At 39.1% G+C, this 25840-nt stretch overlaps 2 protein-coding genes and 1 long non-coding RNA gene across 3 annotated transcripts; 1 reads left to right on the top strand and 2 right to left on the bottom strand.

Moving 5' to 3' along the window:
• Positions 1-877: 877 nt before the first annotated feature.
• LOC147175525 (uncharacterized) lies at positions 878-4903 on the top strand. The gene is made up of 3 exons (XR_015094641.1): positions 878-995; positions 3247-3292; positions 4016-4903. It is a non-coding gene; the product is annotated as an uncharacterized LOC147175525 (long non-coding RNA).
• A 2386-nt stretch (positions 4904-7289) lies between these two features.
• cav1 (caveolin 1) lies at positions 7290-16744 on the bottom strand. The gene is made up of 3 exons (XM_086074485.1): positions 16588-16744; positions 14701-14883; positions 7290-9212 (listed from the first exon to the last, which is right to left on the bottom strand). The coding sequence occupies exons 1-3, from the start codon at positions 16621-16623 to the stop codon at positions 8871-8873; spliced, it is 561 nt and encodes a 186-aa protein (XP_085930611.1). The 5' UTR covers positions 16624-16744; the 3' UTR covers positions 7290-8870.
• Positions 16745-18007: 1263 nt separating this feature from the next.
• On the bottom strand, positions 18008-22166 carry cav2 (caveolin 2). The gene is made up of 3 exons (XM_086072626.1): positions 21819-22166; positions 20746-20933; positions 18008-19536 (listed from the first exon to the last, which is right to left on the bottom strand). Exons 1-3 carry the CDS (start codon positions 21969-21971, stop codon positions 19386-19388), a joined length of 492 nt encoding a protein of 163 aa, XP_085928752.1. The 5' UTR covers positions 21972-22166; the 3' UTR covers positions 18008-19385.
• Positions 22167-25840: the final 3674 nt, after the last annotated feature.

Below are 25840 nucleotides of genomic sequence, written 5' to 3'. Positions count from 1 at the left end.
GATCGACTGGTAAATTGAAAGCTTCGCCTTTCGGCTCAGGTTCTTCTTCAACATGACAGGCCGATACGGAGTCCGCATCACTTTTGATGCGGCACTAATCCGCCTGTTGATCTCCCGCTCCATTCTTCCCACTCCTCCACTTTCGGCAGGATCTTGTCCCTTAATCCGCGAAGAGCACTTCACCTCGCTTTTCCAGCTGAGGACCAACGGGCTCTAAGCGTCACACAGTTACGTTTTGGTCGATAGATGTTAGTTAATTAACAGTCCAGCTCCCTGGAGGACAAAAAGTGAGTCATTAGCGAGATTGCCGAATGATTGAAGCGCACGTTCAGTGTCAAAACAACAAGTGTGGGTTGTGTTATGACAAGCAACGCTAACGTTTTGCTCCGGATTAACGTGAGCTAGCTCAGTTGTGTTTGTTTACAACAACAATGCCACCTCTAAAATACACAACTAGCCCTCTAAGCTAACACGGACAAAACAACCTCACCTGCACGAATGAAGCCCCCAAAGCAACATATAATTAGGCCATGACCAAAAGACACAGGAAGTCTACCATTTTGGTTTGAAGAGGCCATTTTTGGCTACGGATCCTTGAAATGCGGACTTGTCCTCGACATTTTGTCGTGATTATTTTTTTGAAATTTTGCCATTCTCACTTAACAACACCAAATTTGTCTATTAGGGGTGTGCCAAAAAATGTATTCTCATAAGAATTGTGATTCTCATTTAGTAGAATTCAGCATTGATTTCAAATGTCCCAAAATCGATTTGATTTAAATTATTTGATACTGTCTTGCCCTTGTTTGTGTGTGCCTTTTTTGGGAGCACTCTTCATGTTGCACTTGATCTGGCCACTTAGGGGCAGTGTGGTTCCACACGTTCTGATACACTGTTAAGTTTTAGCCACATTAGAGAATAGAAGGAAAAAGTCACGATCAAGTTATGCCAATAAAAGTTAGATTTTTTTTGCAGCGTAGGAAGAGCATATGCCGGTGAGTAATGTTAAGATGCTTCTCTGTTTACATTCCTGAAGCGTTTTGTATGAATAGCTGTTCTTTTGAGTGATAAAAGTGCCGCGAGATGCGCGCTAATTAGCATTAGCGAGTCAGACTGGAGTAGATCATGACGATTCTTTGCACATCTATAAATTGAAGCAGAAGTCATTGTCAGTCAAATCATTTTGAATCAAAAATCGATTCTGAATCGAACCGCGAGACAGTCAAAGATTCCCACCCCTAATGTCTATCGTGAAGTGACCCACAAAAAAGTCTAAAGAGACCACGCCTGACATTTTGGTTTGAAGTAAACACTTTAGTCTCATTTGCTAAAATCCTTCAAAGACAAACACGTTCGAAAGATTTTTTCCAGTTGCTACCAGATTGAAGACAAATAGACCGCGTAATTACGAGGAATTCGTTTTTGTCAACGCGTGTGGGCAAAGCATTGCGGTGAAGACGATTATGTCAGGTGAAGCAGGCAAGCCGAAAAAAAAGTGTCTTACTTATCAAACATGTTTAAATAGGCAAGCATAGCGTAATTAATTTGATATATTTTTTAAAGTTAGCGTTCTCACATAGCGATGGATGCTAATTACTGGCGTTGAGTCACGAGCCAAAAGTTGTTCATATCTTTCTTGTCAGTCTGATTAGAGGGCACAGTTTTGCTTGGCCTCGGGGCCAACACACTTACACACAGTTACACGCGCGCGCACACACACACAGGGGTGTGTCTTGCAGTGTGCACGTGTTTGTGTGCCCAAAGGGTGTGTCTTTGTGGCTCTCGCGGCCATGAGCGTTGTTATGCTTCGGCGTGGAACGGGGTAAGAGCGAGGAGGAAGAAGGACGACGAGGTCGGAATGTGGAAAAGCTCGTAATGTGGTACTGGTTCTGGTTCTAATGTCACAGCACGGCGTCCTGCGACCGCAACACCTGCAATGTGACAAACTATGCTCACGTTCTATTTTTTGTGTGTGCAGCTGGCCTGTTATAATAAACAACGCATGAGTCACATGCGTTGTAACGTACACAACACTTTGCATGGCAGGAGGTTTGTTTTCATGAAAAGCAATATATGTGGGGACAAAATACACGCTGTTGTATGTATTAACAATATCACTGCCCAATGAAAAGCTTCTTGTTCTTTTGTGAGCTCCATTTGAACATGTTCACAACCATCAAAACAGACTTAAAAAAAAAAAGTTTTCAGGCAGAATTTTTCTTTACTGTAATATTTGAAGACACAAAAATTTAATGACAAAATCATATTTCAGTTGTAGCGACTCCATCTGTAGCATATCAAATTATTAACATGATCAGTTCCTAATATCAATTTTAAGCATAACATGTATAATAATTAAAAAATAAATAAACGATCAAAGTATTTTTTTATCAAATAAAGAAACAATGAATTCAATAATAATAATAATAATAATAATAATAATAATAATACAAAACTTCAAATAAAAACATGAAAATCTAATTAAAAAGGCTCATGTTTTCATTATTCACTTGGTTGTCATGTGTACCATTTTACATTCAATGATTTTATATTTATGCAAGTTAATATATATGTAAATATTAGACCTTTAGTTACGGGAGCGTATGTACTGTAAAGTGAGTGAATGAATTCATGCATTCATTTTTACTAGTGAATTCAAATTGTTATTTGAATTAATAGTCAAAATATATTTTTTAAGTTTTTAAAAATGTATTTATTTGATGTTATTTAGGAGTTGATTGTATATATGTATTTACTATATATTTTTGTTGTTGTTAAATGCCCAGGGGGGTATTTCCATTAACTCAGCTAAAGTGAGGCTTGAATAAACACCATCTCACAATAAAGCGCCAAGTCGTTCCACTAACCCAGGGTTAGGGAACCCTGGTCCTCGAGAGCCACTGTCCTGCCTGTCTTCCATGCCTCCCTCCACCAACGCACCGTATTTGATGAACAGGATCGTTATCAGGCTTCTACAGCTTGCTGATGAGCTAATAATATGAGTCAGCTGTGTTGGAGGAGGGAGACGTGGAAAACAGGCGGGACAGTGGCTTTCGAGGACCAGTGTTCCCTAACCCTGCACTAACCCAATCTAGTCGCGTCTAATCAACGCTAAAGGCAAAAGTTAGAATTGTTTCATGTTAGATGTGTATTTTACATTAATCGTGTTATTAATTAGCGATTTTATGTCAAGCTCTTTGAATTGACCTACATATTCATTCTTCATTCTTCACTGTTACATTTCAGCAGGAGCCATCTCAGCAGCCAAAAGCATCCCCATGGCAACAAGTCGGCAAGTAGCCTATAACAATATATATATATATATATATATATATATATATATATATATATATATATATATATATATATATATATATAAAATACGACTAAATAGGTGAGCTGTAAATATGTTAACTCTCTCTCTCTCTCTCTCTCCACCCCCCCCCCCCCCCCCCCCTCTCTTGTTTCATCCCAAGGGGGATTCTTCTTCTCTGGTACACTTAGCCAACCATCCTTTCCAAACCAAAGCTCAACACTGCCCTCTAGGGTAGTGTGCTAAATTACATCTTACAATAAACTAAATGTGCATAAGTTTAACCACGATAACTTACAAGATTTGAAAGGAAAAAGTGAGCACTGAGCAGGCATTCCTGATTATATCCTTGGTCCAGTAGTCTCTGTCTATAGTTAGCAACAATTTTAGTTAGTTTTATAAAAGTAGAATGTCGTTTTTTTTTTTAAAGTGATCTCACTCTTTTACTTTGTTAACATAAATGCGTTTTCAGTTTTAGTTTGACTTATTTTGTTACTTTTCGTTACCTATAATAACCTTGGCCTGACATTAGTTGGCGACCAATCCCTTACCCCGCCTCTCGTCTCGTCGCCTATCATAGCCTCCAGCTCACCTGCAAACCTGATGAGTCCAAGCACTATACAAAATGGATGTCTTTTTATTCATGTTTCAAAAGTCAAAATTTTGACTATGTTGGATTTTATCCCCCCCGCCATCTCACAGGAAATCAAAGTAAGGCAATCACACCCACGACAGGAAATGACTGCGCCTTAGCACCCGCCCAAGACGGACATGCCACCTCCACCTCGCTTCTTGCCGGAGACATCAAATGAAAGCATCTTCAACGTCCAAGTGATGGACTGATTGCCGCGACTGCAGCGGATATCAGAAGAGGACCACGTCACCCCCCTGGAGAGAAACAACACAAGTTGTTAATGCTTGGCACTCAATGGACAAAAGTATTGAGGCATGACTATTGAATCAATCAAGAGACATTTGGAACAACCATCGACGTCCAACTTTTTTACTCCTCCACCATTTGAGAGCAAGCATCTAACAAGACATTGTTATGTTAACAAATGAGTTCAGTTGCTATTCTACTGATTAAAATAACAGCTCTTTTGTTTTGAATATAAATATTTCCATGCGGCAGGAACAACTTTGAAGCTAAACCATTTTGCATAAAAGGCCCAGCAAAACTTCAAAAGTTGAGCGATACAAGCACTGTATGGTGGCAGTGAACTCATTTCAACATTCACAACATGCAGCAGTTTGGCAAATATTGAATAATTTGTTTAAAAAAAGAAAAAGAACATAAAAAAAGAGGCTTGAAGCTATTTGATGCTACTCCCAGACAAAGTTTACTGTCAAGCTATGCATACAGCAAAGAGAATTAAAACACCCCCGTAATGTAGTTTAGCCTTAGGAAAGCCGCTCGTCTTAATGCTAACAATAAATGCAATGCGCCATTGACATACCAACGGCTGGCATCGCTAGTCATGGTTTTAACAGATATTTGAAAACACATGTAGACTGATCATGTATTATACTGCCCCCCAGAGGCCAAAGTGGGTACACCAGAAGGAGCAGCACAATGAACTGGATCCTTAAATCATGATGCACAAAATTGTATTTAATTATTATTAAAATTATTACAATTATTAAAATTATTAAAATTATTTAAATAATTTAAATAATTTAAATAATTAAAATTATTTAAATTATTACAATTATTTAAATTATTTAAATTATTATTTTCATTATTATTAAAACATTTTTTATAAAGTAGCCTATTGCATATAGTAGTAGTTTTCTTTAATTAAAAAAACAAATACAAAAATTTGTGTTGTTTAGGGTGGAGGCTGTAACGGATTAATAGCATTTCCATTTATTTCAATTGGAAGAGAGGTTTTGACGTACAAGTGAGGTACAAGCGTGGAATAAATTAAACTGTATAGCGGCGTTAATGTGGTAAATGTGTGCTTAAACATTCCCATCTTATGTAAAAGCAACATTATCCCATTTAAAACACTATGTTTACTACTTAAAAGGCAATTAAAAAGTTACACAGTGGACTATAACTAGGTTGTTGTTTTTTTAAAACCCAAACAACTCTTGAATAAGTGGGGATATACCACCAATCAAAGTTTTACACGCACAAAAAACTAAGTTGATGCTGTCCCCCAAAAACGTTGATTTAAAAAAAAATATATATTATGTTAAAAAATTATTTTAAAAAACATTACAGAAAAAGAAACTGGAAATTATTCAAACACTGCAATAATCACAGTAAAAACATTTAAAATAACTACATTAATATGACTAAAGAAACAAGGATTCTTGTTCGGGTTGTTTTTAGGATTAAAATGAAAAGGGTGCTGAATCGAATCGTGATATATGCACTGTATTGTAATTTTTCAAAAATGTGTTTAAAAAAAAGTGCCACATATAAGTAATGAAAAAGTTACACATTACTGTGCTTGCCATGTCCAAAATGAAATTTTGTATTTATCCATTTTATCCACTAGAGGGGGATGTTTCATTGTGAAAGAAGGAACACTACCACAAGCACTTTTTCTTTATCTTTGCCACTGCTTCTCTATCCCAGCATGCAACGTGAGGAGTTATTTGTACTTGATTACCCGATGGATCTTCTGAGGAGGTAAAACGAGATTAAATCATAAATAAACTGGTGGTTTAAACATCAAAAAGATGTGTACGTTGTGTGTGAGAGTCAGTGTTTGTGAATGTGTGTGATGTTGGTCAAAAATATATTACATGAGGTAAACTACTTTCAATGGAGAGAGTAAACTGGATGTCATTTCCATTTCAGAACCAACCCAAACATTTTATTTTGTAATTACAGTATGAGTGGGGAAAATGCTTTCCACAAACCTGATGATGGATGCAGGGGCGGTTCTACTTTGAAGCGCTCCACCTCACCCCTCACCACAAAGTTTGTGGCACAAACATGGAGTTGCTCTAACATACCTGCATCTCATCAACAATGGGCGACTCCACAAGGGGGCGCTAAATTCCCACGCAAATCTCAATGATCACTGTAAGTACAACTTAGTACATCCACACGATTTATCCTCCAGACATCACCCACAATTCATTTTGATATTTTTTTAAGGAACTTTTTTGGCAAAAAAATAAATAATTTTTTTTTTTTTTTTTTTACAAATGTTACAAAAATGTACAATTTTATTTTTTGCTTTATATCACGGCCAAAAATGTGTCTATTGTCAAACTGATGAACTTCAGACACTATCTGTTGTGTCTTTTGCTGTCATTTTCCTTCTTTTTTTGTGCAGGTATTTTTTTTAACTGTATTTTGATCAAATGTTGTATTACTTATTTTTTTACTTAACAAAAGTTTGATATGTTGTAACATAAAACAAATTTTGTGGCATTTAAAAAAAATAAAAAGTTGTACTATATTTAATTTTTTTTTACAGTTTCTCGTAACCGTTTAATGTTAATTTCAGAATAGGTGACCTCAACGAAAACAAATGTGAACTTTTTCTAAAAAAAAAAAAAAAAAAAAAGACTAACTATGCCTATTGAGTATTGATGTTGCAAAATTAAAGAAGCAGTGAAACGTTTTGTTGAAGAGACAATGCATACATTTTTTGGGGGCATCCTTTGGTGAACTAATAGAATGCAATGACCTAAGCTCGAAGTGCATGCATTTTGATGCACGCCCACTACGGTGCCTCAGAAAAATCACACTTCGCAAACCTACCACCAATTCCTACAGTTTGTCTCCTTTGGGAATCCGGAGCAGAAAGTTGGCAGAAAAACATGTCAGCATCATGTAATGCTGTAATGTAATTAGGATGGACTGGAAATGATACATATTGCCTCGGCTCCCATAAGCTAACTAAAAGTATGATTTTGCGTCTCTGTAGTAGAAAATAAGTATAGAAAAAAGCAACTAATTAAACTATTGCAAACAAAAGACAATCTATTGATGTCGACACACACACACACACACGTGGTCATATTCAACTTTAATGTGCACAGCATTACATTGTACAAGTAAAGGCAAGGAAGGAGGGAAAAAACTTTATATATAAAAAAATATCACCTTTTGAGCCTCCTGTGAGGGGAACAAAAACAGCAGGTAGACTGAAGGACAGTCAAAGCGTTCAAACATGAAAAGCTGAGCGCTCCCCTCATCCGATGGGGACGTCACATTGAGTTCTTAAATGGCGACACACAAAAAAAGCACTTTGCATGAGCTTTTTACAAACTTTCAAAAAAAGTTGTTAGTTCTTCACGAAAAACGTTAACGCGCTAACCACAACGATGTTTTTCTTTTGTATGAGATACAAAAAACTCAAAAGCAAAGCGAGTCCAAGTCAAGTCTTTACAAGAAATCAGTCAGCACCTAGCGAGCTAGCAAACTAGCAAGCTGTACTAAGCTAAAACAAACAGACGCTTGCAGGCAGCGACATTCAGTTTTATTACGTATTTTCACATTGATACACAATCATGGAGAGTCTGAGTCCCAAGTCTGTGCGTGTGTGTGCTGGTATGCTAGTTAGCCGCTAAGCGTAGCCGCCCCCAAGTTCTTTGCATTGTCAAGCAGGAGGCTAAAAAAGGTGAATTGTGAACATTTATTTTTTAAAAGATGAAGCGAGTGAGTGAGCAGCAGGTGGCGTGTTGGTCTTGAGGGCGGTGGACGGTGGGAAAAAAAAAAGGGGGGGGACGACGGGTTCAGTGTGTCGGACTGCAGCAAAGCCAGGTCGGAGGAGGAGGGATGGGGGGGCGGTTTTCAGAGGTCACGGGGAGACAAAGGGATCAATGGTTGTTTTAGTTTTGTGCGGTGTCAGCAGGGTTCAGGCCGCCGCCGAGCGAGCGCTACGACCACCGTCTCTCCACCAGCAAACATGAACAAGGTGAATGTTGGTTTGTCTAAACCTGGTACACACATAAAGAGACCCCAAACGTGACAATAATAAAACCACAAAACCACAATCAAGTGTCAGAGTAAAAGAAGAAGAAGAAGGTGCTGGGTTAGCTGCTAGCTAACCTGCTAACTCGTTAACTTACACGATCTCTTACGGGCGATAGCGCCTTTCACTTGTTTCTTTGGCAGTATTTTAGATCGTAAATTCTTGGCCATGATTGGACAACCAATGAGCTTTTGAGGATTTTGCTCAAGATCAGACAATGTAAAGAAGCTGAATTTCACATTCACGCAAATGTTATGGCGTTCTACATTCAGATACAGCGACGCCTTGACTTGCTAGCACATCTGATATTACGCGAGTCGAAAGCCGGTTTGTTTGTAAGGGGGCGGAATCCGGCTCAAAATTGTACAGCCCCTTTCTCACTGTAACGGCCCTTCACAGACTAATCTTTGGGCTTTTGTGTGTACCAGGATTTGAATAGATCAAAACATGAAGGAAATGGAAAACACAAAGAAATACCACCCCGCCTCCCTTTCCTTTAGCTTGGAATGTCCAACCTGTAAGAATGTCCTATCAGACTCTGGCCCCACCCTCACCCAATCCCCCCTCCCCACCCCCCAATGAATTCCCATGAATCCTCCTCCGGATGGCGCCTACTACACCTCCTTGATGGTGCTGATCCGCACGTTGCTGAAACACTTGCCCATGGCCTCGAAGAGCGGGTCGCAGAAGGTGTGCACGCAGATGGAGTAGACGCGACTGACGCAGTGGATCTCGATCAGGTAGCTCTTGATGCAGGGCACCACCGCCCAGATGTGCACGAAGGAGAGGATGGCGAAGAAGATGCCCCACACCAGCGCCAGCGGGATGCCCACCAGTGCCGTCAGCAGGCGGTAGAACCAGTATTTGGTGACGGTGAAGGTGGTGAAGCTGGCCTTCCACACGCCATCGAAGCTGTACGTGCCCTCTGGCTCAGCGATCACGTCCACAAAGTCCACCTGGGGAATCGAAGAAGACCAGTGAGAGGGGACATTGAAATGGAAATGGACTTAGGTTGACTTATTCAAGCCAAATGTGGTCTTAATATTGTTTTCTGTTTCTCTGAACGCCGCCTGGCATTTCCAACATGATCATCATGCCAAGTTGGGAACGCTGAAGGTCACGTGGAAGCGTCGACGCAACACAGACGCTCCCTCTACTTGGTGAGCTCACCGTCAATATTTATCCTTGTCAACCTCGGAGATCTCGCAGTGTTCTCATCGAGGCAACGTCAGCAAGGTTTTTAGATGAACTCCAAATGCCTCTTTCAAGTGGACTAGACTCAGTTAGCTTAGCACAAGCACTGGACTCCAAAAACATCTCATTTTATTTATTTTTAGATAAAAACACTCGAGTACCTGTTTCAAGTATCCTTTTAGCATAAACTTGGTAGAAATATGGACCTAACAGACATTACTACAATAACAGTTTAGATTAAATCCTAAAGCCTCGGTCAAGTACATTAAGATTAGTCAGGCTACTTTAGCATAAGGACTGGACATGCTAAAAACATGTGCCTAACGCACATTAGCATTTATCTAAATCCATAATGGTGTACATCATGAACACGAAGATACATTTTTAGATTAAATCTTGGTGCTTCTACTAAATCAATTGTGTTTAGTTATCCTAGCTTAGCATAAACACAGAACAAGCTGTATGCTATATATATGTAGCTAATATTAAATCAAATTAGGACTATTAGTCTAAATGTGTCATCTAAATGTTGCTCAGCATGTACACAATGCTAATGTTTGAGGTTTTAGACGGCACTCTTAATGCAAAAATCCAATTGAGTTAGCCTATTTTAGTCATGGAACTGGATATGCTAAAACAATTAACAATATAGATACTGTATATGTAAAATTTCTAGTGTAAAAAAAACGTAAACAACAATAAAACTCATGTTTTAAAATAGTCACAGTTAACTTAAATCTTCATGGTGCCACTCCGCAGAAGGAAAAAAGGCCTCTTGTATAAAAGTATTAGCAGCGCTATTCATAATAAAAGTTTTTATTTTATTTATTTATTCACCTTTAAGATCTTGTTAAAACACTTGAGTGCTTATTTGGAAATCTCAGTGACTTCTGTCTGATGCGTGTTGCCGTTACAGTTAGTTTTTAAGAGGGCAGACTCTAGCAGTATAACGAATACAGAATTCCCCGTGAAAATCTGCAACATCTAAAAAGCTTCTTCTGAAGGCCAATTGGAGTCTCGTGGAAGCGTGTGATCACTCCCCGTCGCCCTGGCAACTTTGTTATTGCGCCCAAAACAAAAGCGATGTGCTATTCTCAGAGCGCTATCTTCAAACAAAGTGGCACAGAAGTATGTTAATGGCTTTCTTGTGTTGCTTTGAGAGGCTTCACACGTCACAGGAAGTGCCGACTCGGGACACATCCTGTTTCACAATAAAATAGTGACAATTAACAATACGCAATAAGCAATAAATCGTCCACTATTGCTGGGTTATATGGCCTTGAAATTAAAAGTCAGTTTTTTCCATAAACAATGATTTTCTATTTTTTCCTCACATTGATGGGGTAATAAAAAAAAAAGATGAAAACTCTACACAGGAAGTGTCAGAGGTTGGATTCAAACATCTATTTTCTAACGTTTTTTTTCCTCACAGGAAACTGGAGTCAATCCCAGGTAGCTACGTGAGAGATGCGGTACACCCTGTACTGGTCGCCAGCTCATGTCAAGACATGGACAAACAATGGACAGGTCGCCAGCCAATGGCATGTCACATTTAGACAATGGACTGGTTGCCAGTCAATGACATATTACAAATCAACAAACATTGACTGGTCACCAGTGAAGAAAGGGTACATGTAAACAAATAACTGACTGGTCGCCAGCCAATGTCAGGGACCATTTGGCCAAACGATAAATTTATTTTTAGCTAATAGCATGTCACAATCAACAATGGACTGGTCACCAATCAATGGCAATTCACGCATAGCAATCAATTGATTGGTCGCTTCCAATGGCTCATCACGTATAGACAAACAATTTATTGGTTGCCAGCCAATAGCATGTCAACTAAAAATGTAGTGGTTGTAAACCAATGTCAGGTCAAATGTAGCAACAACAACAAAAATGATTGGTCGCTATCCAATGGCATGTCACTTGTAGACAAACACTAGACTGATCTTCATGGAAGATCAAATGCAGACAGAAATGGACTGGTCACCAGTCAATGACATGTAACATGTGTACAAATGATAGGTCACCATCCAATGGCATGTCAGATATAGACAACCAATGGACTGGTCATCAGCCAATGGCATAGTACAAAATTGATTGGTCGCACACCTATAGACAATACATAGTCTTCTTTCAAGCTAACATGTTGCTAGCATGTTTTTGGAATGTATTATAATATTTTTTCATTTTTAGTTGTTTTTTATTTTTGTTTTGTGTTTTTATTAGACATTGGAGTGGGTTTGTTCATTTCGTTTTTATTTTTGGGAAAATGCTTAGTTTTAGTATTAGATTTAGATTTTTAGATAGTATTTTTTTTTTTGTGCACGTTTTAAAAAAAATAAGTATTGAGGGTAATAATGAAACTAAATGTCATCTATTTTTTTTAAGCATTCTCATTTTCTCAATTGTAGTTATTTCCTTATTATTCATGAACTCATAAGAAGTCCTGATCCCAGATTTCAACCCCCAAACCTGTGAACTGCGTGCAACGTGCCAACCGCTTCCCCACCATGCTGCCAACCATTGTCACGACTAGTTTTGCGCGCATTTAACCAGCAGCTTTCACAACGAACAAGCGCTCGCCTGCCTCACAGATCTTCTATTGAACGCTAGCGGCTGCTCTGGGCTATGGAAAGAGCGCGTCTCAATGGAAAGTCACAAGCGAGTGAAGTGAAGCGGCCCGCGTGGTTCTGATGCGGCCCGCTGATTGAGACCAGCTGCGGAAGCTGTGGCTCCCTTCAACCAGCCTGTATACTTTGTTGTGTGTACGTGTATAGCTTGCTGGGAGGGTTTCCCTCTGTGTGTGCGTGCGTGTGTGTGTGAGCGTGCTTGGCAGAGTTGAGTCAGTGACCTCAAATCGCCAGGCAACGACGTGGAAAACTTGACGTTCCCGTCCGGATGTTGGGCGGGCGAGCCCAAAAGGTGCTCCTCGCCTCGGAATGCTAGAGTGAAGGAATTCCTTTTTAAGTGGGTTTTTACGCACAAAATGTGGCAGCATGGTAGCCTAGTGGTTAGCATATCTGCCTCGCAGTTGAAAGATTCCGAGGATGAGTTTGTAGACACTCCACCATGTTTCCCCGCATTGCAAACAGATGAATGTTGGCTTCATTGAAGGCTTCAAATTGTCCTCGGGTGTGATTGTGAGTGTTTGTCTGGCTATATGTGCGACTGGTCGATTGGCTGGCGACCAGTCCGGGGTGTACCCCGCCCCTTGGGTTACATAAGGTTTTGTATTACATGTAATTAGAGACAGAGTAATGAAATGTTTCCACTGGGGATGTTAAGATGTGGTCTGTTGTGGAGGAGGCTGGAGAGTCTGACTCATTTGTCATAAGATGCAGAACAGCAAAAGAGAACAGTTGAATTCTTATTTGGTTTTGACACGCAAGCAAGACGTGACAAATGTGTGTGCATGTCTTGCAAGACCACGAGCTGACTTCGAGTTTGAAATATTTAGCAGGAATATCATGAAGTGCTCAAGGAATTATGTCATGGCAGGTTGCCTCTGATGCGCTGCTTCTCAAATATATATCCTATTTTTCGATTGGAATGATGCGCAATCAAAGTGTCATTTTTTTTTCACCCTCGTCATTCCAGCTTGTTGCAATTTTTTTGCGGTATGAACGTTTCAAATCCAACATGAGCTAAATCAATTTTCCACTTGTTGTCATTATTTTATGCATTTCTTTCTTTCTGTTCCAAAATCCAATCAATGCGTCTTGTGACAAGTGACAGTGTGACCACCACATGGAAATTGACTTAATCCCGTGATGCAACCACGCTACAGAGTTTGCCCGCTTATTGGCTATATTGAAAATTCCCCAATTTGTAAAAATAAATAAAAAATAAACTCACCTAGTCTAATATATAAGTGTTGCTTTGCCACCAACTTGTGGCATCTTGGTGTCGAGGAACTATGTTGTAGTGAGTTTTTACAGCCTGCTGTAAAATAGAATAGTAGTAGGAACTGCTGTTTAGCACAGTTTACACCCAGACACTCTCAAGTCACCCCACCAAACTCGAACAGTTGAAATCGTTTGAATATGTCCACAAAAAGATAATTTTAAAAAATCATGGGGAGGTTTAGCTTTTATTTTGCAATTTGGGGGAAAAAAATTGCTAAAAAAAATCTTAATTTTGCCTTTTAAAAAAAAAGCTGCACAGTTGAAAGTTTGATCAGTTTAAATTGGTCAAAAATGTAGAAATAGAAAAACTAACAAATTGTTGTTGTTTTTTTATGGCTTTTATTTTTGAAAAATTGGGGAACAAATTGCGGTAGGAATAGGCCAAACAGTTGAAAGTGGTAATGGTTTAAATCAGTCAAAAACAAATATTTTTAAATTTTGAAAAGAAAAATTGCGGTAGGGAAAAGTTGAACAGTTTACAGTTGGAATGATTTGAATTGGTGCAAAAAGTGTAAAAAAATAGAGGAGAAAAATCATAATTTTTGGGGACTTTTATTTTGAATTTATGGGCAAAAATGGCAGGGGTGAAGCTGAACAGTTCAAAGATGGAAAGCTTTTAATTGGTCAAAAATTCAAAGGTACATGCAGGGTACTTAAAGTTACTTAAAACGATACATCCATGCATGGGTATTAAAAATGACCCCCAAAAAATTATATGTTTGATTCTTGCAATTTGTTTTGGAATGGTTCAAACAATTTTACAATTAAAAAAATTGTATATGCATGATCTCTGCTTCACAAAATGTCCATCCTGCCTGGGAATGTATGTCGGGTGTTCACTGTAATGATAAAGCTGCTTAGGGTGGTCACGTGGACTGGCAGTAGAATGGAAATATAGAGGGGTGTGGCTATATGAGGATACAAGCCATGCTCACAACACGGATGGGTGTTTCCCAACTTTTCCAGATTTTTCACACACACACACACACACACACACACACACACACACACACACACACACACACACACACACACACACACACACACACACACACACACACACACACACACACACTCATACACACACTTCACTCCTACCGGCTGACAACAGGTGGCGCCACTCCACCACTCGCTTCATTTATTAGGGGGCGCAAAACTCAATGAAAAAATAAATAAACATGTTTCACAGTGGAAAGAACTCCCTTTTCCAAAAACAGGAAATTGCTTACGCTTCCTCTTGGCTGCGTTTTTTACCCCCTACCCTAAAAAAATATAATAATCTCAATTGAAGTGACCGCTGACGTCATATGAAGAAGAAGAAAAAAAAGATCCTCACCTTGACCACGTCGTCGTTGATGCGCTTGGGGTCTCGGTTGACCAGGTCGATCTCCTTGGTGTGCACGTCGTCCATCATGGACTTCTCGTTGAGGCTGTCGTTGTCCATGCCGCCGTCCTGCTTCTTGTTGTTGGGCTTGTAAATGTTGCCTTGCTTGCGGATGAAGGGCGAGTGCACAAACTCCTGCGCGAGACGGAGAGGGAGTGAGGGACGACGACGGCGAGGAGGAGAAAGGATCGAGAGAGTGGAGTGCAGTGGAGTGGAGTGGAGTGGAGGGGCTGCGCGGGGTGGAGCGCAGCCACGCCCCTCAAAACAGCCGCAAGGGGTCCTCGCCACACTCTCGCGCGCGGCTTGGACGCACGTTGTGCCGTGCGTAATTACGCGCAGGGAAACACCACCAAGTGCGTATGTAGCATCCAGAACAGGGGTGCTCAAACTTTTTTTTCCAGGACAGAAACGTTTCCAAGAATCCCCCCTCATTATCCTCACTACCACAACATCACATAAGGATTACCAAATTGCCTTTTGAGGGAGGAAAGTTGTAATGTTCCAATAACATATTCAGATCTTCTTTTACAGGGCAAAGAAGAAAAAAAAAAAAGTTGTAATGTTATGGGAATAAAATTATACCTCACAAGATTTAAGTTGAGATGTAAATAAATAAATAAAATAAAATAAAATAAAATTAAAGGAGTTTGTAAGAATATAAATATTTTTAAATTATAGCACGGAAATAAAATTTAGTAGAGTCTATTAAAATATAATGAAGAAAAAAATCGGACTGTGAAAAAATTCAAGGGAAAGGTCTTATCATCAAAAAAAGACGTCACGGTATACGAGAAGATCGTAAAATACATAAAATCGTAATTTACAAGAGTTGTAATGTAAGAAAAGAAAAAATATTATGAAAAGAAGATATCAAGATCCGACAAAATCAGTTAAACAGTAAAACACATAAAGTCGTTATTAACAAGATAGTTGTAATGCAAAAAAAAAGTGATGATAATTGTTTTTTAATGAAAACTTACGACAAAAACAGGTGTCGTAAAATAAAGTTCGAAAACTTGTATTCAAATATTGCAAGCAAAAAGTAGTTATGTTTAAAAAAATAAAATACTTATTTCTTATTTTTACAAGGAAGCCTGCTTTTTGGATGATGTGAAGTCACATGTTGAAAGGTCGTATACCTTATTAAAATAGTTGCACTTTTTCGAAATCCCGCAGGAATTAATTGCTTATTTTCAAAGGAAGAAGTCATATATGATTTTTTTTTTTTGGAATAAACGTTGTAGTTGTTAAGTCATACAAATGTATAGTTTTGTGGAAACTTTCAAAGATAAACATTAAGTGTCATCAAAAATTAGGAAGTTATATTCCTAAAAGGCATCTTATAGGCTGTAGGCTACCGCTGATTAAACGCTTACCACACTTTGAGAATCACTTAATCTACATGGTGCAAAAAAAACATAATTTTGCTCGCAAAATGCAAACGTTTCAAAAAGTAGGCTAACCCAAGAGCACGTGGCTAAAAAAAAAATCAGCTCGTGATAGCTGACAGTGGCGCCTGTGCCAGTTGGAAAGTGACGTCATCAGCTGTGTGCGCGAGCGACTTTAACTTAACTTATGTTATGAATACAGCGTGCGCAATTTGCGTCTTTTACGCACGGAAAGTCCACGCGCAAAAGTCCACGCGCAAAAAGTCCCACACAGGCGGTGAAATGTCGCACTTTCGCGCTAACGCACACGCGTCGTGGGTCCTTCACATTCAATCAGATGGTGCGAGAGATCAGGGGGCCACACACACGCGCACACACAAACGCAGAAGACGCGACCATATCACGCGCACGATCCACTCCAAAACACAAAACCAAAAGCCCACTCGGGTACCTCCTCTGGCTCGGTGCTCTTCAGTCCTCCAGCCATGGTGTCGTCCTTCTAGCGGCAAAATAAGAATCCGGCGGCCGGGAGGCGTGGAGGTTCGATTGGGGAAAGAGGAAGGAGGTGTGTGCGTGGGGGTTCCCACGGTGATTTATTCCCGACCTTCCCCCCCCCCCCCCCCACACCCTTCAGCGAACGTGATTAGAATGTGTTTTTGCAGGAAGCTTTTGGAGGAGCTTTTCGGCTGCAGGAGTGAGCGATGTGATCTCTGATGTGAAAGCGTGAGTGCGCGTGCGCGTGGAGGGTGTTGGTTTGGCGTGGAATGACTTGGAGGCAGCATACAAGCGGCTTCTTGTCGGCCGAGCGGTGGGCGTTAATTGGGAGAGACAAGGTGTTTATATACGCGCCGTTCAGCGCAAGCCAGATCAAGTGGCACTGGCACGGGCACTTTGCGGCATGGAGCAAATGAAAAAAGAAGAAAAACTGGCATGAATGGACATTTACCAAGCTGCATAAGGGCTGCATTCAACAACAAATTAGTAGAGTTACAGTGGCGCTTTGAGTTACGAGTTCATTTTGTTCCAACTTCCGAGACCAAGCATCAAACTCACTCGCATGTCAAGTCAAATGTCCCTATTGAAATGACTTCAAATAGCATTAATTTGTTCAAGCAGAAATGAAACTTGATCAAAGAGAATGTAAAGAAAATAAACTGCTTTCACAAAGTGTCATTGCTGTGTTCGTTCGTTAAATATATGCAGGCATGTGCACACAAAGATGTTAAAGGGCGCTTGAGCACCTGCCCTTTTCTTGCTCAAGAAAAATTGCCCTTTTCAGGAACCTTAAAAAAAAGTGCAGTTTCTCTGTGTTTCTTCCGGCTTTGGCACAGCTTCGGTGTCAAATCAATATTTAAATTGAAAAACAAAGCAAATTCCAAATAGCTGATCTAGTGATGACGTTTGATACACTGGAATGTTCATTAACGGCAATAATAAAATACTTTACAGTATTGGGTAAAAACAAAAGACATTTTGAAAATTCTTATATCAACACGTAGATTTCCATGATGCTGTCAGTTATTCTAAATATGTACTTATTCACACTAAAAACATACAAAACACACTCTTAGTGTCACATCTTATTTTGATTTTGCTTACTTTGTGATAAACCAGAAAGAAAAAAAATAGGCTACTAGTGTAGCCACATTATTCTGTAGGAATCTGCATTATAGGATCAAGGTGGGGACACTATACACTCCAGCTACCCAAGCTTAAAAAAAAAAAGTTAGAACAAAATAGCCTTAATATTAAGAGAAAAATAAATAATATTATGAAAATTTGAAATTACAAACAAAAATTATGTTTACATTTTTTTTTGTAATGCTTACTAGTAAAGTATATTTGTTGGGGGGGAAATCACTGAGATGACATGATATAATAATCATCTTTATTTATATTAGTTTAATGTTCAGAATCAGACAAAAACAATAAGCAGCCGGTGAATGTGCAACAAGCTTGCGTCCCCCCCGTTCGTCTTACAATATACAGTATACAGTATATACACAGCCAACATAATATCACTCCACATTTATCTCACTTTGTTGGTAGGCGTTGCGTGGACACAAGTATTGGGACGGCTAATACTTATGTCCATATTTTTATTTCAAACTAAATGTGGTATTCAAACAGCGTTGAAGTGAGCACAAATTGGATGTGTCGAACCTCGACATACTTTGTCAGGATAAAAACTCTTATTGAACGAGAATGAATCGTGTATTTCCATGATAAAGTTGTAATATCATCATAACAAAGTCAAACTTTCAAGGCTTCTTAAAGCCAACTATTGTTTTAACAATAACACATAATGACCTTGTGTTCTCATAAGTGCCGTAGGAATGTTTCCAAAATTTGCGAAAAAACTATTTCAAGAAAAAGTCGCAACATTTTACGATAACAAATACCTGTTTTTAAGAGGAAAAAAGTTGAAAGATTTTAGACGAAGGTGGTATTTTTTCAAGAAAAAAAGTTTTCTTTCCAAAAACAGACTTGTTTTTTTTCTGCCAAAAAGTCATAATGTTACAAGAAGATGCATTTTTTTTCCAAAATAAAGTCGTAATATCGTGATATTAAAGTCAAAGTATAAATGCTTCCTCACAAGATATTGACCAGTAATGCTGATCATTGTTATTATTAACAATCGCAGCAAACATACAGTAAATACTGCGTATAAGCCCTAATAATTGCAAAAAAAAGTCTGTTTTTGAGAGAGAAAAAATTAAGCTACAACGGCAAATTCCGATTTTTTTAAGAGAAAAAAAAGTTATGCTTTTAGAATAAAGTCAGATTTTCTTTCCCCTAAGAAAAAAATTCAGAATCTTTACAAGAACAGAAACATATTTTGTCAGCATAAAAAGTCGTAATCTAACAAGAATTAAGTCACTTTTTTTTCAAGATAAATTGTAAAATTTTAATATTAACCTCAAAGATTAATAAGGGAAGAAAATCATATTTCAACAAGCTAATTAAAAAACGTTTTTATTCTGCTTTCATTTTGAAAAAAACTATTTTATTAACCATGTATACGATTGTTCGCCTGGTAGCACACTTACCAAGGAAAACTGCAGTATGCTATCAGGCTAACACAGTTCTTATGATGGCATCACATAATAATTTATAACAAATTAATTTGCGGACCCCCAAGCTGAACGCATTTTGCGAGTCACCGTGCTAAAGGTCCAAACACGTCCATCTTGACAACATCTCCACGGAGACCCGAAGACTCCATCTTGTGTGCGTCCCGCCCGGTATTTATTGGTCCATGTGTTGGACGTGGACAGACGACGCGCTCCTGCCCAGGCTGCGGAAGAACGGCGCCACAAATGTGTCCGTCAGGCTCCTCCACACCACCCGCAGGGACGGCAGCACCACCAGGAAGGTCCGGATGCTCGGCATCACCAGCCTGTGAGGGGCCCAAAAGTTCAAAACGATTACAACAGGGAATACAAGATGGTGATTTGGAATAGAATCTGACACGAGATGGCTGAAATTCATGGTCAAAACTTGGACTTCCTGTCTGCTCGTCAAAAAGCGCGGCCACTCCAAAGCAGAAAACGCGCTTCCCGTTTCCCCCACGGGAACTTCCTGCCTCCAAAATGGCCGCCAAAGGGCCGAAGAATGTCCCACCCCGGTGTCGAATATCATGTCGAGCATCCTGTCTGTTTTTCCCTCCTCCCTGCTCAGTGGAACTTTTTTTTTTTTGGGCACGTTTGTGCCAACTTTCCTCGGGCTCACTTTTTGGCAGGTGACCACGAGTGTTTCCCATCAAGGAGCGCTCTCTTTGGGTTAGCTTGTTAGCTCATTAGCTCGCCGCCTAACAGCGTCCAGGTGGCCTGTGTGATGATGTCATTAGTCGAAAAGAACAACTCATGATCGTAGAAGTGTCGAGAGAGAAGGGCTCACTATTTTGCAAAGTGACGTCATCTGTATAAATAGCTTGTGTCAATGTTTGCCTTGGGAGATTGAGCAAACATCCCATAATAGTCTGCTGGACTTTAAAGCTCACTTTCATTTCTGCGTATGCTCCCATGTTCAAATATCTATTTTTAACACAAATGACAGCATTTAGCGCATTAGCTTAGCATCAACTATTGTAAAATCAATTACTGCATACTTTTTTTACAGCAACTTTATTCCTGTAATTTTTTTAAAGTTTATTTCATAACATTACTCCATTGTTTTCGTAAATCAGCAACTTTTTCTTCACAGGCGTAGTCTTTAATTATTATAAATAATTAATATAAATGAATTATTATAATTAATTAATTATTTATTACATTTTGTGATTTTACAACTTTTAAAAAAAACATTTTTTTTACTAATTTATCTTTGTACATTTAAAACATGATAACTTTGTTTTACATAATACGTATTCATTTTCGTAAATTTAAACTTTTAACTTTAATTGTGCATTAAAATATATATATATTATGACTTTATTATAATATTACAACTTTTTGCTTGTAATATTACAGTACAAATAGTAAATTTTTTCTAGTACAACTTTATTATCTAACTCTATCGTCTCTCTCTGTTTTCTTATTTTTTTGTGTAAATTCTCATCCTCAAAAGCCAAAGAAAAAGCATAGACTCAGGCATGAGGGTCCTCTACCAGATGTGTACAAGACTGAGGACAGCGAAGACGAGTCCGAGGAGGAAGGCGAGGGGCACGGCCAGCAGCGCCCCGAGAAGCCGGTAGAGGCCCAACTTGACCACCTCGAATGTGGCGTGGCTGCAAATCCACACCCGGTCCACGGTTCGAGCCGACTCCGGCTCAGCGATGACATCATCAAAGCCCACCTGACCGTGAAAAAAGAAGAAGTCAGTGATTTCTACTTTGACTTTAGCATAACTGGGACTTGAAAACAAACGTGAAGGTGACGTCAGTGGAAGATTTTAATCTGCATATTTAGGTACACGCATGTGCCTTTAAGAAGCGGGACCTGGGTGGCGTGTGATCATCTGGGTGTGAGCTGTGGTCGACAGCAGCAAGAGTGTGCTCATTGTGTTTAGGTCTTTAACTTGTCTCCTGGCAATGAATAAATGGCACGGGCGACTGTGACTCTCCTTTCCCACATGTGAGGGCATAACAGTAAGAAACCCATAAAAAAAATACAACATGACATAAGCGTGAATATATTGTTGGTGGCAAAATAGCTAAAGCAGGCCTACTATACTATAAAATATCCAAAATATCAGGTAAAAAAAATGAATTGACTGTGCAAAATTATATTTATTATAATATAGAAATTCCAAACTTAGGGGCTAATAATAATATGAATATTATGAATAATATGAGTAGGAATAAATGAATAAATAATGCAATAACAACAACATTTTATACACTGCCAAAAGGCAACATTTGTATATTTCTTGGGTAAAATACAAATAGTCAAAAAAAATTATGAAATGTTATATGATGATCATCATGTTTATTTTATTTAACACATTCCCATTTGTAAATAAAATAATAATAAAAATGAATTAATATTGTGTGATATAATGTGTATACTTAACAGTACATGCATATGAGGCTATTTGTGTATTTACAAACAGTATAGGCTACAGAAAATGTATTACAAAATATTGTGGAAAAATGGAAGATCGATGAGGTTACGCCCCTTTGACTTCCGCATTGTGACTTGAAAACAATGGAAGGCTTTGTTTTGTTTTGTTTTTTTTTACCTTGAGGTGCGCGTTGACGTCGTCGGGGTCTCGGTCTTCGTGCGGAGACGCGAACACGCGCCCCTTCCGTGACAGGATGGGTTCCATGGACCTGTTGAACTCGTCCTCGTCCATGATGATGCTCGTGTCCGACTTCTCCCTCTCCACACCCATGCCGCTCACTCGCTCGGTACCGAGTTAAAGAAGTTGGACTTCTGCTTATGGTGGTTCGAGTGCGCCGTGAGCGAGCCGCTCCGCTCGTGTGCAGCAGCAGCAGCAGCAGTAGCAGCAGACAGCAGACAGACAGGCAGGCAGACAGGCAGACAGGCAGCACCCCGCCCCGTGGACTGGAAGCAGCGTGGGTTCGACGGCGCCACAACAAGCTACTGTGCTTGTGCAGTCACTCAATGACAACTGCTGCCTTATTGTGGCTAAAGTACAGTCCTCATACTTTATACTTTTTTTTTTAAAGACTCAGTACATTTTAGTTCAACTTACTTATAGCTTACAATAAAAAAAAGGTATTATGCTAATACACCATTTTAGATAAATAGATCGATTCCATTCCAAGCATTACGAGGACTGTTGTCACGTGACCACACAGACCTCCGTAAAGTGTGTCACTTTGCATGCTATTTGTTTCCGTGGCATGGTTTTGTCCACAATCGAGAACAAATTTTTTGTTTGGGAGGGAGGGTAAAACCGGGCCACCACTGTGAGTGACAGCTAAGCAGAAACACGTCAACCAAACAGTCGTTGGGTCCGGTCCGGCCAATGGGAACAATAGAAGAACACGATCCTGCTGGATTAACACGCAAAAACGCAGTCTGCAAGCGTGGACCCTTTCTCTATCTGTCGCCTTAAAGTGGAAGTCAACCTGAAACATGTCTTGACAATAATATGTTATATATGACTTCATGGGTCTAAACATGACATTCTGATTAATATTCAATTTGTGGAATATGAGTTATGAAGCAAAATCCAGCTATTTTTATCTACCTCAGAGGGCGGCCATTTTGCCGCTTGCTTTCGACTGAAGATGGCATCAACGTCGTTCAGGTCTCAGGTAACAACCAATCACAGCTCAGCTTCAGAAAACAGGTGAGCTGTGAATGGTCATTGCCTGAGCCCTGAGCAACATTGATGCCATCTTCAATCAAGAGCAAAATGGCCGCCCCCTGAGATAGATAAAAATGGCTGGATTTTGCTTCATAACTCATATTCCACAAACGCAATATTAACCAGAATACTATATTTAGACCATTGGGTCTGCATAGAACATTTTTGGGGGTTCACTTCCCCTTTAAATACTCAATACCACCAGGGTTATTTTCTTAAAGGGCCGGTGCAGTGACTAAAGTGAAGGTACAGATGTCCCGGCCACACAAACAAACACATTCTTAGGTGTCACGTTTGTGTTGCGAGGTGGCAGCAACACAAAGTGCAGGTGAAGCGAGAATGCGGTCCAGCTGGGCGAGAAGGCAGATTTGGAAAAGGGCAGCGTGAACAACTACGTGAACCGCTGCACTTAACGCTCCTCATCAGCCTTCAGGGGACCAGGAGTGTCTCGACAAGTTTTCAGAAAAATGTTCACCATCAACTGGAAAGACCCTCAAGAGCCGCTTTCACACAGAGATATCGCAAAATTGTTATGCCAATCTCTTTCACATAGACCCTCGATAAAATGGTCACGCCAGTGCATCTTTTTCATGCAGAAATCTTGCAAAAATACCACATCAGCTAACCGAAACGTAAAAAGTTAACCAAAATGCAAGGTCAATACTACTGATTGACACGAAGCCTTAGTTCGATAAGAAAACAAGATTAGCTAGGTGCTAGCTCATAGCAATCCAAAAGCGTTTTCCTCTGCCATGCTACATTAGCTTAGCTTATTGTGATTTATTCACCTTTGCGACTTGTGCAATGCTTCTGCGTCTAATTTCTCGTACAGAAATATTCCAAATGGGATTTTTGAAGCTGCGGAGGCTTGTTTGCGCGCCGAAGACGTTCTTGAGATGGCGTGCCGCAACCCGTTTAATCAGTCAGTCAGTCAGTCAGTCGTCGCGCTGGCCTTCAATGGCCCCGGGACACCTTCATCTTCATCATTACCTTTTAAGTTTCTCTGATGGGCCACACTTGTAAATGTTTGCCCTAAAGACCACTGATGACTTTTTATTAGCTTGCGTTTGTGTTCCTGCTGCTCTTTCTTCTTTTGTAACTTTCGGAGGCTGTTTTTTTTGTTGCAGCAACATGATTATGAAATCAAATCCTGTGGGCAAATTCTAGCAAAAGTTCAAATGATTATTATTATTATTTTTTTAGGGCGGGGGTCACACTGTCTGGACATGCATTGCTGTAATATTGCACCATTTTGAAACTATTTTAGATACAATGTAGCTGGCAAAACAAAGTTCAAGTAAATAAACAATAATTTAATAAATACCGATTTTCGAATGATATGGACAATGACACTTTAATAATAAGCAAATCAACGAAGGGAACAAATCAAATGATTCAAATATATACATTTTTGTAAATATATGCCACAGCACATTAGTAAATAAATACAGTACCTAATTTAGATAATAATAATTTACTAATATTGAGAAGAATTTTCTATTAAGCTAACATACACCGAAGAATTAATTAGAATTGCAAAGTAATTATTTAGAATGTTTATGATGATCTAGAGTGTTACAATATTCCATCAAATAAATAGGATTGTAAATAATAATTGGATTAAAAGGTTAACATTAAAGCAATCTACAACACACAAGAACATTTTAAAACATCAATAAAATATTTAAATAAATTAAAAATTAATAACTATGCATAATCAAGCAGACTGTATGACTCCTGCAAAATAATAATTGAAATGAAAGTAATATATAGTCATTTAATAAATGGTGATATGGAGAATGGAGAATCCAGAAATGTAAAGCATTCGTTACTGGTGTGTTTATAAAAAATATTATTATTATTATTATTATTATTAATAATAACTTAATAATTAGGCTGTTTGAGCAATGTAGGATGCTATTGCAACAGTAAACATGCAACATTAAAACAATATTTTTTAAAATAATAATAAAAATAATAATAATATTTGCATTCTGTACAATCTACTAAGTAAAAATACACCAGTAAATAAATTATAATTTTAAAGTCAAAAATTCATTATTGTATGACCAATCTTGCATGTTACAAGCGACACCATCAATTCAAAAATAATTTAATAAGAGTAAAGACAATCTACAGCTGCCTGTCAAATTGCGATAATAATCAGACTTCAAAGCATCATGAACTAAATCTTTAAAATAATTGAGTGTAATAATCTCATTCATGAACTGAATGCTGATATGGACAAGCCGGTGAGGTTAAAGGCACTCGTACACGAACCGTAACGTCATCATGATTTGGAGAATGCCAGCAATCGGCTCCAACATGTGTTGGATGCGTCATTATCGCTTGTCACTCAACCACATTTTCCATGAAAAACATTCATGCATCCTTCGGGAGCGTCACACCTTACTCACTGCATTCCCAATACACACACACACACACACCCTCACACGCTTATACACACTTGTTGCAGAAGTCTGTTCTTGGTTGGTCCTGCTTCAGTCAGCCTGGGGCAGGCACAAGAATGCATGCAGGGCCTGGCTGGCTCCCTCTTGGCAACAACAGTGTGTGTGTGGGGGGGGGGGGGGGGTGCGTGCGTGCGTGCGTGCATGTGCGCGCACAACGAGCCTATCACTGGAATGTTCCGCTTCACACAAAATAATAATGTGGACAGCAAATCCGAAATCAATAGATGGGGATAAACGTGTGATTGCGATTGGAGCACATATGCTGTACAGTAAGGAAAATAGTAAATAAATAAATAAATGACATCTAAACATGGGAAAAGTCCACTGCGATTTCCCGTTTGGGACCATTTTTTCCCCCCATTGGAAATGGCGAAATATAAATAAATAAGAAAAGCCATATAAGTAAATAGTTAAGTAAACGAGACAATTTGTGCAGAAATTGTGTGGGAATGC

This window comes from Leptonotus elevatus, chromosome 4 (genome assembly GCF_054856555.1).
Source record: "Leptonotus elevatus isolate MCC_2025b chromosome 4, RoL_Lele_1.0, whole genome shotgun sequence".
NCBI classification, from domain to species: domain Eukaryota; kingdom Metazoa; phylum Chordata; class Actinopteri; order Syngnathiformes; family Syngnathidae; genus Leptonotus; species Leptonotus elevatus.
The sequence above is the reverse complement of the archived record's forward strand: the minus strand, read 5'-3'. Positions and strand labels throughout refer to the sequence as shown.